Here is a 19,851-nt window from a genome sequence, read left to right as displayed (position 1 = left end):
CATATGTACATGCATATACATGTACATACATATTCTTACACCATATCTCTGGGACAATGGATAAATCACTCTTTAGGTAACTCTCTAAGACTATGTGGTAGAAAAGATGTTGATCTGTACTGATAGAAGGCATTAATTCATCTAGGAGTTTCCTATACCACTGAAATCACAGGTCCTGTCCCTATTCCTATGAGATAGGACATCAATAGGACATCAATAACAGTTTATTAGCTATTTGATGAAATGCATTGAGGGTGGTGATTTCTTGGTGTCATTTTCTCCTTTTCTAATCATTAATTCTCTGTGATTTCAGTTGAGGTCTTAACCACATGTTGTTTGTTTGTTTTTTGTGTCTGCAGCACTATATCCTCCAGCATCAATTCGTTAGCTCTGGTAACGATAGAAGATTTCATCAAACCTTTGTTAAATAATCCTTCAGAAAGAACTCTTTCTTTAATTTCCAAAGTAATATGTAAGTGTAAACCAAACACTTTATATTCCTCATATTATTTCATTGAGACTATGGTTAGAGATAATGGACATTTTCTATCCCTAGAGAGGCAGCTCACTTTCAGCAGTAAATTTTCAGGAAAAGAAGACCCTTTTTTGGACAAAAGTCAAACCACTTCATCACTGGGCACCTTGATTTGTCTAAGTTTAATTGGTGTTTCTGATTATTACATAGTAATTATTCCTTTATTTCATTGATTTGGTTTAATGGTGATTTCAGATTATCCTAGTATGTAATTAGAATATGTAAAAATACAATACATCTTTGAGATGTCTTTGATTACACAATATTCAGGTCTCTCAGGAACCTAGGACCTTTCATATTCAATAGAATGCTACTTGTTCTGTGAGGCCTGTATCCTAATGAGATTCTAAAAAGGACTGTTGAGGGGTAAATTCACGTTATGGCTTCAATAAGGGCACAGTGAGGACTGATTGACTGAAAAGACATTGACTAAGTACCTACTCTGTGCCAAATAAAAAGATGTGCAATTAGAAATCTTGAACCCTTGGACTCCATCTCCCAGAATTCTTTTTCATTACCCAGCATCCCTTTCCTTTTAGTCTCCAAGTTGCTTGCTTACATTGTTTGTATAAAAGTTTCTGTAACTGCCCACTTTCTCTACTCTCACAACTGCAGCTGAGTCAGCTCCCTTTTTACTCTAGCTTTTTATATTTTAGTTATTATTAATAAAGCCTACGAAATATGATATTTTGAGTTATTATATATATTCATCTTTAAGCTTACATTTAGTAGATCAGATAAAATAGCAAAGGTCAGACAGCACCTGTTCTCAAGTAGCTTCAAGTCCAATGAGGAAAAGTGTACATGTAGGGGTGGTGACCAGGGGAGAGAATTTTGGTCTAGAAAGTCACAAAGACAGCATCTGAGGCCAGAGAGCTGTCCGTGATATCATCCTTTCCAGTCATATTGGCTTCATGGCATATTTTTCAGAGCAAGAGTTGGAAAACTTGAGGGAATGAAAGGAATTCACATTAGTAGGGCAAATGGTGATATGTAGAGATGTTGGAGGTGACTGGTATGAATTATGATCTGGGACCAGCGATCAGAATTGATGAAATGAATTTCCATTCTCATATCAGTCAGGAAATCTCAAAGATCCACATTAAAAAAAAATAAAAATAAATCTTGCTCTCTGATCTGGAGGGTGTTGTCCTCACAAAGTGTTCCCAAACTAGGAGGAAGTCACATATGACATTGTTATATGACATCTCATTAGTGTATTTCATTTATTCATATCATTCTATATAGAAAGTTTAAGATGAGCTGCATAAAAATTGGTGAACAGAATTAATACCCCCTGAACAAATTTTTAAAAGGGAAAATAAGTTAATACATATACATGAGTTGTATTTGTATCTCAACACTTGAAAGTTCCCTCACAACAAACTGTTTTATTTAAATATTTTGTCAAAAGAGCAAACTATATTGAAGAGGAAAAGGAGAGATATTTAATAGTTTATGTCCTCTTATACAGAGAGAAGAGATATAATTTTGGACTGCTTTCCCTTTTATCCCTCCAGCCCAACTGTTGCATGAGGGCTATAGAGGAAATATAATGCAAATGATTACACTTTGGGCAAAATGGAGCCCCCTTTCTTCCCATGAATTTTTTTAACCTCTAAGACTTGGGATTCCTCTTGAATCTCTGACAATTCCTTACATTGAGCAGTGTTGGGGTCTGAACTTCTTTGAGTGTATTTCTTCATTCATCATAGGAGATTAACAGAATGTAGTCTCTGTTGTTATTAGTAATGAGAATTTCTTTACATAATTGTAAGAATCATCTATGATCAGATATGTTAAGAACTTAGCAAAACTTAAAGATACATAGATTAATGATGCTGATGATGGCTACCAAGGTGTTGGCCCTGGAGGGGAGTTTGCAGGGCATCTACTCCAATTTGTTCTCATTCAAGAGGAGGGAAATGGGGCCCAGAGAAGAGACATAACTCTTTCTGGAGAATAATGGCCCAGACCCCAAACTGTCTCCAGATGCCACACAAGTATTATTTTGCTTAGTCATTCCAAAATTGAGAGTATATTGGTCATTTAATTTTGTCATACTTTACCCCCAAACCCTCTCATGAATTAAAGATATTTCTTAAGATTGAGGCCATATTTTATTTTTGCTATTCTGTTGTATTTTGTTTTCATTTCCATTACTGAACAATTTTATCACTAAGGGGTAGTTATAACAAGTTAAAGATAGAGATCGATTCAACATTATATCTAGTTTTTCCATTTGAGGCAGGTTAGAATTATTTGTTATATAATGAAATCATCATATTGTTATCCATAGAATCATAACTCTTGGAGATATTCAGTTGTATCTTCCTTGTCATAAACCAATTTGGGGTTTTCTTAGCAAAGATACTGGAATGATTTGCCATTTCCTTCTCCAGCTCATTTTCCAGATTAACCATTTGCAATGGAGAATGCCTCGCATAAGGACTAATTAAAAGAAGGTATATGATCCTGTTTGTAGATGATAATGCACAGATTTCATTAAGGCCTGGGATACTTATAACTCTCTTCTCAGTGTTCCCTAAAATATGGTGGCCTAGGACTGTGTATAGAATAAATATATAAGTATCATATGTTTTGGTTATTGTTTAGGTGTTTTCAGTTATATCTGACTCTTTGTGGTCTCACTTGGGCAAAGATACCAGAGTGGTTAGTCATTTCTTTCTCCAATTCATTTTTACAGGTGAGGGACTGAGGCAAACAGGGTTAAGTGACTTTCCCAGTCATACTACTAGTAAATGTTTGTGGCCAAAATGGATCTTTCTGACTCCAGGTCCAGGATCTTATCCACTGTGCTACCTAAATGCCTCAAGTATTATGTTACTAATTATTAAATATTATTACATTAGCATTTTATTAGCATATATATATATACATATATGTGTGTTTGTGCATAGCTATAAATACACATGTAAATATATAGTATACACACATCTATATCTTAGGACATACTACTAGTTGTGATGATCCTTGAGTTAACCCACATTGGGAAGACACTGCAAATAGATAAACCTAGTAGAGATTAGATTGTTTTGGGAAAACAATGGACTACTTTCAATAACCTCAAGCTGTTCCATATTGTAAAAGCTATTTCTATTGTGAAAGAGAATTATTTATTCTATTGTCTATCCTGAGATAACACTAACTTAAGTACCTCACTAGATTGTGAAGACAGAATTAACTCTCCTTTGTCTACCTTTTGATTGAATCAACACAAGGCTTGAACTAGGTGGAGAAGCTTGCAAACCACTTAGTGAATTCACACCCTACTTAGTGCTAGGTGAGAATCCAGCAAAATACTTGAAGAGCTCTAAGAAACTTGTGAATTCTTTTAAGAGTTCCCACTAGAGTTCACATCCTCAGAAACTCAGTCAGAAACTTGTAAGACTTCACACCCTCAGAAACTGTTCAGTCAGGAAATTGTGAATACCCTGGGCAGTGCTAGACAATTTGGAAGCTGTGATTGGTCCCTGAGAAAAGGGGAAGAGACAAGAAATGACTATAAAAGGCACAGAATTTCTGGGTCTAGAGAAGGAAGTCCACTCCAAGAAGGAAGTCAGCTTCAAGAAGATGGTTGGGTCAAGTAAGAAAGTCGGCCTCAAGAATCATCTTCAGTTCCAGTCATTGTCTTGACCTGCCTCTTAAAGGGAACTTGGGTGAGTGGATAGCTGGTTTTCCCTTCCTGTCTTCTGGAGAGAGTTTCATTTTGGTTGAAGGTCAAGAAGTCCTGGCTGAATAGTTTAATTTTTTCTCTACCCTTTTGTATTTCTTTACTTTCACTATTTCCATCTGTTTTGAAAATAAAAGCTATTAAAGGTCACTTTCATTTTGAGAAATAATACTTTGAATCATATATTTTAATCAAACCCTTAATTTTAACCCTTACACCTTTAACACCTAAATTGTCCCCATGTTGCTGTAGTGTTTTGAATAATGCAATACCATGTTATAAGAATCAGCCTAAGATGGCCAAAAGGACAGTGGAATGATGTATGTTCGTTACAAGTAGACTGTAGTATATTGCCAAAAGTGATTAACATGTAAGAAATATTATATAACAATTACTTGACAGAGGACACATATAAACAAGCCATGAAGCTGAAAAGGCTTTGGTTAAAGTATAATATCTGCCATAATAATATTGGCAATGTGAACACTGGCAAGTTATTTGACCTTTTTGTTGTTCAAAAATGTCTACCCTAAAGGCTATCCTCTGCTGGTAAAATGATAGGCCTGGACCACAGACAACAAAAGAGACAAAGAGAAATTCAACCATACAGAGAGCTAGAATTAAGGGGACACTGATAGGCATATTGAATGCTATGCTAACATAGACAGAATAGTACAAGAACTAGAGGAAGATAGGAAGAATTTTTCTTTTTCTTTTTTTTTACTGGTATCATTTTATTTTTATTTTTTTAAACATTATTTTATTTGGTTATTTTCATACATTATTCATTGGAAACAGATCATTTTCTTTTCCTCCCCCCTTCTCCCCCCAGCAACCTCTCTCCTAGCCAACGCGCAATTCATCTGGGTATCACATGTGTCCTTGCTCTGAACCCATTTCCTTGTTGTTGGTATTTGCATTAGGGCGCTCATTTAGCGTCTCTCCTCGATCATGTCCCCTCAACCTCTGTAGTCAAGCAGTTGCTTTTCCTTGGTGTTTTTACTCCCACAGTCTTCTCTGCTTGAGGATAGTGTTTTTTCTCCTAGATCCCTGCAGATTGTTCAGGGACATTACACCGCCACTAATAGAGAAGTCCATTACGTTCTCTTGTACCACAATGTGTCAGTCTCTGTGTACAATGTTCTCCTGGTTCTGCTCCTTTCGCTCTGCATCACTTTCTGGAGGTTGTTCCAGTCTCCATGGAATTCCTCCACTTTATTATTCCTTTGAGAACAATAGTATTCCATCACCAACATATACCACAATTTGATAGGAAGAATTTCTACTGAAGATCTCTGGTAAGTTATTGATAAAAATCACAAGATTGGAAAGTATGGACAAGTTGCACTTGACAAAATAGTTATTGTCACTGACTTAGCTTTCCTGATGTCCATAGGTGCTATGGCTTCTGGTGGTCAGAACTGATGGTGATGGGATATTATGTTCCCTTAAGATAGTGTTTCCAGGACATAGAGCCTGTAAGCTCTCAAACTGTATTGCATTTTCCCATCAATAAGTTTGCAAAAAGGAAGATGCTAAGTCATAATGTGGCAGGATAGTTCTGATTTTTACACATGGTGGTAAGAAATGTAGTTAACCAAGAAAAATCTGTGTTGGGTACAAGGGCACTCATGAGAAACTCTCTGATAACTTAATCTAAATGAACTTAAGTCCTTGGTTGCTGTCACTTTCATGGTATGAAGCTGATCTTCAACTTTTGAAGAGAAGAGGTACCAGAATGATCCAAGTCTGACAGGTCCTGTCAGACCCTGTGATAAAATGGTGTGTTGGCAGAAGGCCGATCTGTTGAAGAATGGAGAATCTCATGGCCAGAATGTCTTATCATCAAATGGTGAAGTTTTGCAATGTTATTCCCCACAAGGAAAGGAGATGCCTTACAGCAAACAAAAACCATTTGCTGCTTAAGAAGGAAAGACATAACACTGCACAAATTAAAAGGAATTTCTTCTTGAGCAGCAACCAGTATTTGGTATGTCTTTATTTTTGTTGCATATATAAAATGGTGTTGCTTCTTGGCCATCTAAAGAATCTTCAGCCTACAAAGACTCCTGTGGGATTGAGAATTTGTTACAGGACCACCAGAAATCTGTGACAATTATTCATACAGTTTTCTATGTAATTATGTTTGATGCTTGGAATATATGTTTTGAAGCTCACCTAAACTGCAAGAGAAACTTCCGTGATGACTCATGAAACATTCAAAGTACTAAAGCCAGGACTTTCTGCTTATGCAGCTGCTGATAATGATAAAGGACACTTATGAAATAGAAGAATTACAAGATGTTGCTCAAGAAGAAATTTCTTTTGATTGGGGAAGGTCATACCTTCAGTTCTTAAGGTATCAACAGCTGCTTTGCATCTGTTACCAGTTGCAAAATTCCCACAGAAGGTAAGAAGATTTTTAGGTCTTTCCTTTCCTTGTAGGAAATAATTGTTTCTATAATGAATGGGATCAATGAAGAAATTTCAGCAAAGAGCATAGTGAATTTAACAAAAGAAACAAACCTCTTATTCTCTGTCCTAGTAACAACTCTGGGAAAGAAGAAGGAGAAAGGTGGGCAAGGGCCAGGCAAATGGGATTAAGTGATTTATCTAGGATCACACAGCCAGGAAGTATCTAAGGCTACATTTGAATCAAAGTCCTCTTCACTCCAGGCCTGGTGCCACCTATATGTGCCAACAGTGAGCTTTTTCACAGCCAATTTAAAGATTAGATAAAGAATAGTGTAGAGAATGATGATATATATATATATATATAGTTAGTTAGTTAGTTAGTTAGTTAGTTAGTTAATTAGTTAGTTAGTTAGTTAGTTAGATATCTAACTTCATTCCAGATATTCAGTAGTACCTCCAGGCTATATTCATATGGCTACTTGGAACTTAATGTCAGCAAGATTTGCAATGTTAAGAGTAGAAAAAAAAAATCTGATGTGTACTTTTATAGCCCCTACTTTCCTCTAAGTTTTAAAAGAGAATGTAAGCATGCTGAAATAAGATACAGAATTTCATGGCACAAAATGGTTTGCTTGTATGAATCCTTCTCTAAAAGAATATCAGAAATCCTCCATAACAAAGTGCATAAAACTGAAGAAGTCAAGAGCTTCTTTTTTTGTACTTTTTCTTACTATTATGATCTTGTTGCAAAAATTCATCTCATAGATAAGGAGAAAGGAGACATTCTTATGATCAAAGACTTTGAAATTTCAGGAAATACGTTCCATTATGAGCAGAACCCCTGAGCACTTTATTGAGGACTCTGTGATCTTACTCTGGAAATTTAGTCACAGAAGTTACTCTAGTCTCCCTGAGAACCCGACACCTTTGTGAAATTTATGTGACTCCATCTTCTCTTGAAAAGCATTTGGGAACAGGGTGCTGAACATGAACAGGCCAATAAAAAATTTCTCAGCTGTGTTTACTTAAACCCTAATTTATTATGACAAAAATGTTAACAGATTTAACAGTTTATGTTTTAGAAAGTTTTTATTGATGAATTGTTTTATCTTTTGGGTACTAACCCCCTATATTAATGTTAGTATGTGAGGGAGTAGACAACTTTATTTAGTTCAAAATGCAGTTTTAGTCCACTTTTAGAGGTATGCAACCTGTTCCCCGTCCATTCAACCCACACTTGATGGTAAGGCTGACTTCTGTGGCTCTGCTAAAAGAGTATGAATGATCTGGGCACTTTTCATTTATTTGAAAGAATTATTTTGTCTGTCACTAGTTATATGTGGGAGACAGGTAGTGCTTCATTGGATAGAGCACAAGAAGACCTGATTCCAACACTCTGTAGCCATTTGACCATGGGCAAGTCACTTAACTTCGTCTGACAAAATGATCCACTGAATCTCCTAGAGAAGAGAAGTGGCAAAACACTCCAGTATCTTTGCCAAGAAAACCCCATGGGTAGCTATGGTCCATGAGCCAGGTTGCAAAGAGTCAGACATTGGAATGATTCAACAACAGTGAGCAGGTTACTTCTACTTTGTGGTTTAAAATGGCAGGTTTTCATTTTGACAGTAACACTGGTAAATTGAATCTGTAAGCATAAATTTCCTACAGGGTTGGATTAAGAGTTCAGTGTTTTGGGGTTTATGATTCTTATGTTTAAGACTTGCGGAAAAGGGCTCATGTGCTACACCAATAGCTATGACCATTCTTTATCCCAGAGTTTCTACCGAATTTGCCATAGAAAGATACTATCCATTTAGTTTGTTTTAAGGGTCTTCAACTGGTATGTCATTTAATATTCTTCTTCTTTTGACATTCTAGGCTTATTCTATGGAATACTTTGCATAATGATAGCTGCTTTGGAATCATTAGCAGAGAGTATATTACAGGTAACACATTTGTAGTTATGTAAACAAGCTAGTATTAGGTTGGCAGATTTAACTAAATTTTTAAGCTGAATTATATTTTAAAATTCTCACAGCTAGCTGCATTTATAACTAGAAAGCACTCTGGTAAGTAGAAAGCCTTCCCAAGAATACTCTGCAATTTAGAAATGGTAAAAATAGAGTCTTTTAGGAACAATTCCCTGCAGTATGTCCATTGGTCTGGCCTTTTATGCCATTTTCTACCTATGTATAATGAGCAATAGAAAAACATTTAGAAGGGGGCAGCTAGAGAACTAGATGGCCCAGTGGACTGAGAGCCAAGTCTAGAGGTGGGAGGTTCTGGGTTCAAATTTGACTTCAGACACTTTCTAGCTATATGAATTTGGGCAAGTCACTTAACCCCAATTGCCCAGTCTTTGCTGCCCTTCTGGTTTAGAGCCAATTCTGAGGTAGAAGGTAAGATTATTTTTCCTGTTGTTTTTTTAAAGTATTTAATAAGTACCTAATAATATGTGGTAACTTGTTAGGTTTTACAGTTAGAACAAAATGAATTATGTCATTGTTTCTATATGATAATTAATAAAGACATCAGATTGTTCACATGTAAAAAGGACACACTCAATTAATATGCAAATAGAGAATATCATATTTCTGGAATTTATTAGTGAAAGAGGAAATGAGAATACAATTAGGATGAATCCTTAGAGAAGAAATTAGAATTTCATAACTAGATTAGATAGGCATAGGGAAGTAATTAACTTTTCTCCTTTCAATTCAAGAACAGTTTTAAAAAACAGGCAAATCTCAAATAATTTTTTAAAATAAATTTTATTGTTCCCTTATTATATATAAAACAATATTTAACATTAAAAACTTTTTGAATCCTAAATTCAAAGAGCTCCCAAATCTGTATATTTTCAACATGTCAATACGGCTTCTAGATTTCTATCCCAAAGAGATGTTTTTTTTCTTTGCACTTTTTTGAAAATTTTATTTATACAATTTAGAGCATTATTCCTTGGTTACAAGAATCATATTCTTTCTCTCCCTCCCCTTTTCCCACCCCTTCCCATAGCCAACATGCAATTCCACTGGTTTTTACATATGACCTTGATTAGAACCTATTTCCATGTTGTTGATATTTGCACTAGGGTGATCATTTAGAGTCTACATCCCCAATCATATCCCTCTTGACCCATGTAAACTAGCAGTTGTTTTTCTTGGGTGTTTCTACTCCCACAGTGTTTCCTATCAATGCGTGGAGTGGTTTTTCTCATAGATCCCTCCAAGTTTTTCAGGATCACTGCATTGCCACTAATGGAGAAGTCCATTACATTCGATTGTACCACAGTGTATCAGTCTCTGTATACAATGTTCTCCTGGTTCTGCTCCTCTCACTCTGCATCACTTCCTGGAGGTTGTTCCAGTCTCCATGGAATTCCTCCACTTTATTATTCCTTTGAGAAAAATAGTATTCCATCACCAACATATGCCACAATTTGTTCAACCATTCCCCAATTGAAGGGCATCCCCTTATTTTCCAGTTTTTTGCCACCACAAAGAGCGCAGCTATGAATATTCTTGTACAAGTCTTTTTCCTTATTATCTCTTTGGGGTACAAACCCAGCAGTGCTATGACTGGATCAAAGGGCAGACAGTCTTTTAGTGCCCTTTGGGCATAGTTCCAAATTGCCCTCCAGAATGGCTGGATCAATTCACAACTCCACCAGCAATGCATTAACATCCCGACTTTGCCATATCCCCTCCAGCATTCATTACTTTCCATAGCTGTCATGTTAGCCAATCTGCCAGGTGTGAGGTGATACCTCAGAGTTGTTTTGATTTGCATCCAAAAAGATGTTTTTTTTAAACAGGGGAATATTTATTACAGGTCTTCTTGTGGTAGCAAGGAACTAGAAATCGATGGGCTGTCCATCAATTGGGGAATGATTGAACAGGTTGTGGCATATCATTGTAGTGGAACACTATTGTACTATAAAAATGATGAACAAGATGATTTCAGAAAAACCTGGAAAGACTTACATGTGAAATAAGCAAAGAACCAAAGAACATTGTAGATAGTAACAGCAATACTTTTTTGATTTACAACTATGAATGACCTCATTATTCTCAGCAATATAGCAGTCCAAGACAATCCATGATGAAAAATGCCATTGGTTTTTAAGAGAAAGATTTGATGGCGTTGGAATTCAGAATAAAATAGGCTATATTTCACTTTTTTCTTCCTTTTTTTGGAGATCTCTTCCATAAAATCACTAATTTGGAAAAATGTTTTACATGATTGAACATGTAAAATCTGTATCAGATTACTTAACATCTCAGGATGGAGTGGAAGTATGGGATCAAGCGAGGAAGGAAGGGTTGAAAGAAGGAAGAGAATTTAGAACTCTAAAACCCCAAAATGAATGTTTAAAATTGTTTTTCCATGTAATTGGGGGAAAATATTACAAAAATTTGAATTCCAAATACTCTTTCTTCTTCCTTCCCTTACCCCTTCCCTGAGATGGTAAATAATTCATTTTAGATTACATAGATGTAGGTAAGCAAAATTCCATATTAGTCAAGTTGTCAAAGAAAATACAGGAAAACTGCCCCCCTTCCCCGGCAGCAAAAACAAGAACAACTTTAAAATGTTTTTAAAAATATGCTTAGATCTATATACAGAGACTATCATTTATTTCTCTGGAACTGGAAAGCATGTTTCATCATAAGTCTTTCAGAAATGCATTAGATTTTTGTATTGCTGAGAATAGCTAAGTCATTCACATTTAATCATAATACAATGTTCTTGTTTTAGTATACATTGTTCTACTTTTTCTGCTTATTTCAATTTGTGTCAGTTCATTCACATCTTTCCTGGTTTCTCTGAGAGCATCTTGCTTATCATTCTTTTTTTTTTCTCCCAAAGACTTTATTATCTATTGTCCTCTTACCTGTAGTAGTGATTTTTAATATTCATTTTCCTAACATTTTACAATCCGAATTCTTTACTTCTCTCTTCTCTCCCTCTCTCCTAAGGCAGCAAGAAATATGATAGAGGTTATAAATAAATATACATATACATATATATAATCTCATGTTATATTTTCAAATTCATCTTGGGAAAGAAGTTATATCTCACATATAAGAAAGTAATCACGAAGGAAACAAAGTGAAAATGATATGTTTCTATCTGCATTCAAATTCCATCAGTTCCTTTTATGGTGGTGGATAGCATTTTTCATCATGAGTCCTTTAGTGTGTTGTCTAGGATTCTTGCCTTGCTGAATAGTAGTCATTCATAGTTGATCATTATAAAATATCGCCATTATTTTGTACAATTTTATCCTAGTTCTACTGACTTTATTCTGCACTAGTTCATACAAGTCTTTTGAGGTTATGCTGAAATTGTGCTGTTCCTCATTTCTTTATATCCCAATAGAATTATATCACAATTATAAAAATCTTGTTCAGCCATTCCTCAATGGCTGAAGTGATCCCCTCAGTTTCTAAGTCTTTCTTTCCAGAATGTTTAGATCAATTCATGTCTTAAGTGTTTTTTTTTCCCCCACGTCTCTTCTAACATTAGTCATTTTCCTTTTCCATCACTTTAGCCAATCTAATAGGTATGGAATGTTACCTGAGACTTGTTTTAATGTGTATTTCTTTCATCAGCAGTGATTTAGGACTTTTTTATAAGACTATAGATCATTTTAATAACTTCATCTAAAATCTACCTAACCATATCTTTGACCATCTATTTATTAGGAAATTACTTTATTCTTATCAATTTGATGTAGTTCTCTGTATATTTGAGAAATGAGGCCTTTATCAGAGAAACTTGCTGTAAAATATTTTTCATACATAATATTTCTCTGCATTTCCCTCCATCTTATTTCCCCTGCTATTTATTCTACTTTATCTCTCCTTTTCCTCCTAATACTTTCCTATAGGATAAGATAGGTTTCTATAGTCAACTGAGAGTGTTTATTACTCCCTCTTTGATTTAACTCTAATGCACCTTACCCATCTTCCTCTCCATTGTAAAAGCTTTTTATACCTCTTTTTTGTGAGATAATTTTACCTCTCCCCATTTCTCCTAGTGCATTCCTCTTTCAAATCTTAATTTTTAAAATATCATCCCATTGTGGGGCAGAGACAAGATGGCAGTGTAGTACCAGAAAAATCCTGAAATTGCTCTGAATGTCCTTCTAAACCAATCTTTAATAAGTGCCTCAAAAGGACAGAAGTCAAAGCAAGACAAGCAAGGGTCCTCACCCATTGAACACATCATGAAAGGTAGGCAGAGAGAGTGGATTTACATCACATTGGGGGGGGGGGGAACTGCACAAGCAAAAGAGTAGGCCAACCACCACCCCTATCCCCCATCCCCAGAGCCAGGACCTGGGCAACCTTGGGATTCTAAGGCATGGACTAAACTTAAAAAAAGGCACCTGGCAGTGAGATTAGAAGGTCAATAGCAGTGGCCTCACTTACCAGTGGCAGCAGCAGCTTCAACAGCAGCTGCAGAGAAGATACCTCAGGGCAAAACACTGCAAAGGGTACTATATCTATAACAAAAAAGCACTACAGTCCTAACCCTGGTAATCTCAGTGCCCTGGAGGTGAGGATCAGAGCTCTAAAACTCTGGCTTACTTAGCATCAGGCAGCAATAACAGCAGCAACAGCTATGAATATGAATGGGATGAACTCACCCACAAAAGGGAAGGGGATTGCAGAGTGAATTAAAAGCAAAATCCCACCATATGTTGTTTTATAAGAAACACACATGAGGCAGGTAAATGTAAAATCTGGAGCAGAATTTATTGGGCATCAACTGAGAAAAAGAAGGCAGGACAAAGTTAAAGCAAAAATAGATCTGAAAGAGATAGGGAAGGTAATTACATCCTGATAAAAGGCAATATAGACAACAAAGAAATATCAGTACTCAACATATATGCACCAAATGGTATAACATCCAGATTTTTGAAGGAGAATCTACTGGTGCTTAAGTAGGAAATAGATAGTAAAGCTATACTAGTGAGGGACCTCAACCTTCCCCTATCAGATCTAGATAAACCAAAAAATAAGAAAGAAAAAGTAAGAGAAGTAAATGAAATTTTAGAAAAGTTAGATTTAATTGATATCTGGAGAAAATGGAACAGGGATAAAAAGGAATATACATTCTTTTCAGCATCACATATACAAAGACTGACCTTATACTAGTGCATTAAAAACATCCCCCAAAATGCAGAAAAGCAGGAATAATCATGCAACTTTTTCAGATCATGATATGATAAAAATTATAATTAGTAAGGGTGCATGGAGAGGCAAATTAAAAATTAATTGGAAATAAAATAATCTAATTCTCACAAACTGGTGAGTTAAAGAACAAATCATAGAAACAATTACTAATTTCATTGAAGAGAATGATAATGAGGAGACAACATATCAAAATTTGTGGGATACAGCCAAAGCAGTACTTAGAGGAAAAATTTCTATCCCTGAGTGCCTATATCAACAAAAGAGAGAAAGAGGAGATCAACAAGACCAGGCAACTAAAAAATCTAGAAAAAGAACAAATTAAAAATCCTCAGATGAAGACCAAATTGGAAATCCTAAAAAAATCAAAGTTGAAATGAATAAAATTGAAAGATCTATTGAACCAACAAATAAGACTAGGAGCTGGTTCTTTGAAAAACAAATAAAATAAAGTATTGGCTAATCTAATTTTAAAAAAAGAAAGAAGAGAATGAAATTAACAGTATCATAAATGAAAAGAGTAATCTCACCTCTAATGAAGAGGAAATTAAGGCAGTTATTAGGAGCTATTTTGCTTAATTTTATGACAATAAATATGACAACCTATGTGGAATGGATGAATTCTACAAAAAAATATAAATTGCCCAGATTAACAAATTAGGAAATAGATACTTAAATTACCCTATATCAGAAAAAAGAAATTGAACAATGCAACCAAAATTAGAAGGGAAACAACAAACTGGAAGGAAAATTTACAATAAATTTCTCTGACAAAGGTCTAATTTCCCAAATATAAAAGGAGCTAAGTCAAATATACAAGAAATCAAGCCATTCCCCAATTGACAAATGGTCAAAGGATATGAATTGGCAGTTTTCAAATGAAGAAATCAAAACTAATCAATAATCACATGAAAAAGTGCTCTAAATCCCACCTGATTAGAGAAATGCAAATCCAACAAACTCTGAGGCACCACTTTACCCCTATCTGTTTGGCCAATATGACAGTAAAGGAAAATAATGAATGTTGGAGGGGATATGGCAAAATTGGAACACTAATGCATTGCTGGTGCAGTTGTGATTTGATCCAACCATTCTGGAAGGCATTTTGGTATTATGGGCAAATGAATTTAAAAGAATGCATGCCCTTTGATCTAGCAATATCACTACTAGGTTTGTACCCCAAAGAGGTAAGAAAAAACGGTTATATAAAAATATTCATAGCCATGCTCTTTGTGGTGACAAAAAATTATAAAATGAGGGAAAAAATTAAAGATCTCCTGGACTGGGGAATGGCTTAACAAATGGTGATAGAATACCATTGTGCTTAAAAGGAATGATGAACTGCTTGATTTCTATATAGACTGGAAAGACCTCCATGAAAGGATGCGGAGTGAAATGAGCAGAAGCAGGAGAACATTATACACAGTAAAAGGAAACATTCTGGCAGGACCAAATGTAATAGACTTTGCTACTAATAGCAATGCAATGTTCCAGGAGGATACCAAGGGACTTATGAGAAAAAATGCCATCCACATCGAGAGAAAGAACTCTGGAAATAGAAAAACAGAAGGAAAACATATGATTTATCACTTCTTTATATGGTTATAAGATTTGGAGTTTTGGTTTTAAAAGATTACTCTATTAAAAATTAATAATATGGAAATGGGCATCAAGTGATAATACATATATAATACAGTGGAACTGCTTGTCAGCTCTTTGGTGGGGAAGGGAAAAAGGAGAGGGAGGGAGAAAACAAAAATCACATAACCATTGAAAATATTTTTAAATTAATTAATTAAAATAAAAACCCTCCCAATTATATTCAACTCATATCCATGCCTATTTTCTTTTCTCTTTTAATTGCCTTAATAACAATGAAGTTCTTAGATGTTACAAATATCATCTTCCCATGTAATATTGTAAACAGTTTGATCTTATTTAATTCCTTTTGATTTCTCTTTCCTTTTTATCTTTTTATGGTTCTCTTGAGTCTTGTATTTGAAAGTCAAATTTTCTCTGCAGCTTTGATTTTTTTCATCAGTAATATTTGAAAGTCCTCTGTTTCATTGGCTATCCATTTTTCCCCCTGAAGGCTTACTTTACAAAATTGTACAAAACTTATTTTATGGATTATAAAAGGTATAACTCCAAATATAGGGATAAATGTAAAATGATTCATAAATCTTAGAAATCTTAAGTCCTTAGAACATTAAATTAAAATTTCTTCTTGATTACTTAACATAAGATTAGTTCTGAAGTTGGTCAAATTGTGACTAGGGAATTTTTACTGAAACTTTTTGCTATTTTTTCAATTTAATGTTTTTCACCAATTTCATGTAAAAACAATAAAAACAGAAGTCTCCAATTCTCTCCGTCCTCTCCATTTTCAATGGTAAACAATCTTATATAGATTTTACATGTGTAATCATACAAAGTTTTTTCATGTTAATCATTTTTGGAAGGAAACTCAAAGAAAAAATTCTTAAGTGAAAAATGTTTTTTTTTTTGGGGGGGTCTAGATTCAGATTCCATTGCTTCATTTTCTGGAAGCAGATGGCATTTTTTATCATTAGTATATTTTGAGGTTAATTTGGATCATTGTATTATGAGAATAGCGAAGTACTTGACAATTTTTCATGTTAGATATCACTGTGTACAATGTTCTCCTGGTTTTGCTTATTTCACTGTTTCAGTTCATGTAAGTTTTTCCAGGATTTTCTGAGCTCCTCCTTCTTATAATTTCTTATAGCACAATAGTATTCCATTACAGTCTTTATTTAATTAGCTTAATAAAAATAATGAACAACTTAAACCATTCCTCAATTCATGAATATCTCCTCCCATTCCAATTTCTTGCCCCCACAAAATATGCTGTTTTAAATATTTATATATATATAGGCCCTTCCCAAATTTTTTATCTCCTTGGGAATACAAACACAATAATAGTATTATTGCTGGGTTAAAGGCTATGTATTGTTTGTAGCCCTTTGGGCATAGATATAAATTGTTTTCCCACATTCCCTCTCAAGTTTTGTCATTTTCCTTTTCTGTGACAATAGTCAATTTGATAGATGTGAGTGGCATCTCAGGGCTGTTTTAATTTACATTTCTCTAAATAATAGTGATTTGGAGCATTTTTCCACAAGACTTTAGAGAGCTTTAATTACTTTATTTGAGAAACAGCTTGAAAATTCCTTTGATCATTTCTCAAATGGGAAATGATTTGTATTCTTATATATTTAATTCATTTAAATGAGGCCTTTATTAAAGAGACTTGTAATAAATGTCATCATTATTACTGTGTGATTACTCTCCATCCTATTTCCTACCCTATTTATACTATTTTTCTCCTTTCCTTCTGTTCATCCTCAAAACTGTTTAGCTTTTGACCACTACATCCCCTGATTTACTTTCTTTTCTATCAGACCCTCACCCATCTCTTATTCACTTATCTTCTTTCTTTCCTTATAATGTAAGATAGTTTTTTATACCCAAATGATTTTATATGTTCTTTCATTTTGAACCAATTCTGATGAGAGTAAGGTCCAAGAGTTTCCCTTCCAATCTCCCTCATTTTGCTGTAAAAAGCTCTTTTGTATGAAAAAATAGTTTACCCTATTCTGTTTCTCCATTCCCCCTTCTCTCAATTCATTTCTCTTTCTCACACCTTAATTTTATCTTTTTAAATATCTCATTATTTTCGGCTCATATCCTTGCCTCCCCTACACCCATGTATATTCTCTCTAACTGCCCTAAAATTATAAAATTCTTAGACGTTATAAGAAACATCTTCTCAGGTATATAAACAGTTTAATCATATTAAATGTCTTTTGATTTATCTTTCCTGATTACCTTTTTATTCTTCTTTGAAGGTTTGTATATGAGAGTCAAATTTTCAATTCAGCTCTTGTCTTTTCATCTAGAATGCTTGAAAGTACTCTATTTAATTGAATACCCATTTCCCCCCTGAAAGATTGTGCTCAGTTTGACTAAGTAAGTGATTCTTGGTAGAAGTCATAGCTTCCTTCCCTTCTGGAATATCATATTCCAGGCCCTCCAATTCTTTAATATAGAAGCTGCTACATCTTTTGTTATTCTGACTGCTTTCATGATATCTAAATTGTTTGTTTTTGACTTCTTATATAATATGTCTTCTTGACCTGGGAATTCTGGAATTTGGCTGTAGTATTCTTGGGAGTTATCCTTTTGGGATCTCTTTCAGGAAGTGACTCATTGTTTGGTTCCATTTCTGTTTTACCCTTTGATTCCAGAATCTTAGAGTAGTTTCCCTTGCTAATTTTTCAAAAATGATGTCTAAAACATTTTTTGATCATGGTTTTCAGATAGTCAAATAATTTTTAGATTATCTTTCCCTGATTCATTTTCTAGGTTAGTTCCTTTTACAATAATATATTTCACATCTTTCATTTTTTTTCATTCTTTTGATTTTGTTTCTTGATGTCTCATGAAATCATTAGCTTCTACTTGCACAATTCAATTTTTTAAGATGTGATTTTATTGAGTAAGCTTTTTTACCCCCTTTTCCACTTGGCCAATTCTACTTTGAAAAGAGTTCTTTGCTCCTGGATTTGTATTGAGACAGCACATCACAGTTTTTTGGAGGATAATTTGATATAGATCAGGTGGAACTACATGAAACTACACGAAATAATTAAGAGTGAAACAAGTAGAACAAAAAGAACATTATATGCTGTTGTAGATTTAATATTTGAAGAATAACTTGTGAATATTCAACTCCAGTGAATGAACTGAAAAATAGAAACACAAAAGATGTAATATATGTTACATCTTTTTTTTGGATGACACCTTCTTTACATGGAAACAGAAGGGAAGGACTGACATAACTGGGAATAAATTCTATTAAATAATTTAAAGGATAAAAATGAACATTAATGATCTATCATGGTCTAGATCAGTGGTTCTCAACCTACAGTTCCTTATGTTCCTTAGTGACCCCAAACCAAAAAATTATTTTGGTGGCTACTTCAAAACTGTAATTTTGCTACAGTTATGATTTGGAATGCAAATACCTGATATGCATTATGTACTCTCATTACTACAAATTGAGAGGTTGAGAACCACTGGTCTAGACAAACTGTTAGGCACCAATATTTAATGGATGAAAAATCTGTATTTCCCATTTAATAATATGATAATATGAGTATTCAAACAAGCAAAAGTTACTTTTGAAAAACTGATCTAGCATATAATTTTTTTTCTTTATTTACAAGTTCTGAGTGGGCCAGATAGATTTCAGGGTGGATACTTAAAAATTATGGTAGTTAATAATTCTATTAGGTCCAAATTCATAAAATATTGTGATATTTAAAAATTTTAATAAAAAATTTAAAGTAAAGAATTTATAAGAATTTTTCAATTAAAATGAATGATTAGTAGGTAAATTATACTATATGAGTAGTGAACAAAAGCGCAACATGAAACAATAAATATGAGGAATGAAGAGAAACACAGGAAGATGTACATGAATTGATAAGAAGTACACACAAATAGGAAAACAATATATGCATTTTCTACAGCTTGAATAGATAGATACCAAGTGGCATTAACATTTTGCTGCTCTGCAGAAAGTAGAGAACCTATAGCAGGGTGAGATGAGAGTCACCACTGTCAGTTAATTTTGTGGCCTTGATTTAGAAAATGGAAATGAAAACTACATATATGTAGCTTTCCAATTTTTAATCAGGTACACTCATTTCTGTTAGTTTCATGTGAAAATCTATCTGTTAATTTGCCCTGAAAGTAGGATTCTTTGGGAATTTTTACATTGAGTCTCTAAAATAGCTAATCTATTTTTTTTTTCTGGTCCTAGATAGCAAACACAATATTTGGCCTAGTTGGAGGGCCTCTCTTGGGCTTGTTTTCTCTTGGAATGTTTACTTCTTGGGCCAATGCAAAAGTGAGTATTGACATATGTATATTTTTCTTTTTATTATAACTATTTTCAAGTGTGCAACTGT

The 19,851-nt window shown here is 34.3% G+C and overlaps 1 protein-coding gene across 3 annotated transcripts in view; it reads left to right on the top strand.

Annotated features, from left to right (window-relative positions):
• The window catches only part of LOC100019694 (sodium-coupled monocarboxylate transporter 1-like), a 135,196-nt gene that overhangs the window by 92,455 nt on the left and 22,890 nt on the right, over positions 1-19,851 (top strand). For all 3 annotated transcript variants that reach the window (XM_056798697.1, XM_016425740.2, XM_007503281.3), the window contains 3 exons: positions 360-472; positions 8,526-8,593; positions 19,704-19,790. In XM_056798697.1, coding sequence (XP_056654675.1) covers positions 360-472; positions 8,526-8,593; positions 19,704-19,790 — 268 coding nt within the window. The remainder of the gene's footprint in view (positions 1-359; positions 473-8,525; positions 8,594-19,703; positions 19,791-19,851) is intronic.

Source organism: Monodelphis domestica, chromosome 5 (assembly GCF_027887165.1).
Source record: "Monodelphis domestica isolate mMonDom1 chromosome 5, mMonDom1.pri, whole genome shotgun sequence".
Lineage (NCBI taxonomy): Eukaryota > Metazoa > Chordata > Mammalia > Didelphimorphia > Didelphidae > Monodelphis > Monodelphis domestica.
The sequence above is the reverse complement of the archived record's forward strand: the minus strand, read 5'-3'. Positions and strand labels throughout refer to the sequence as shown.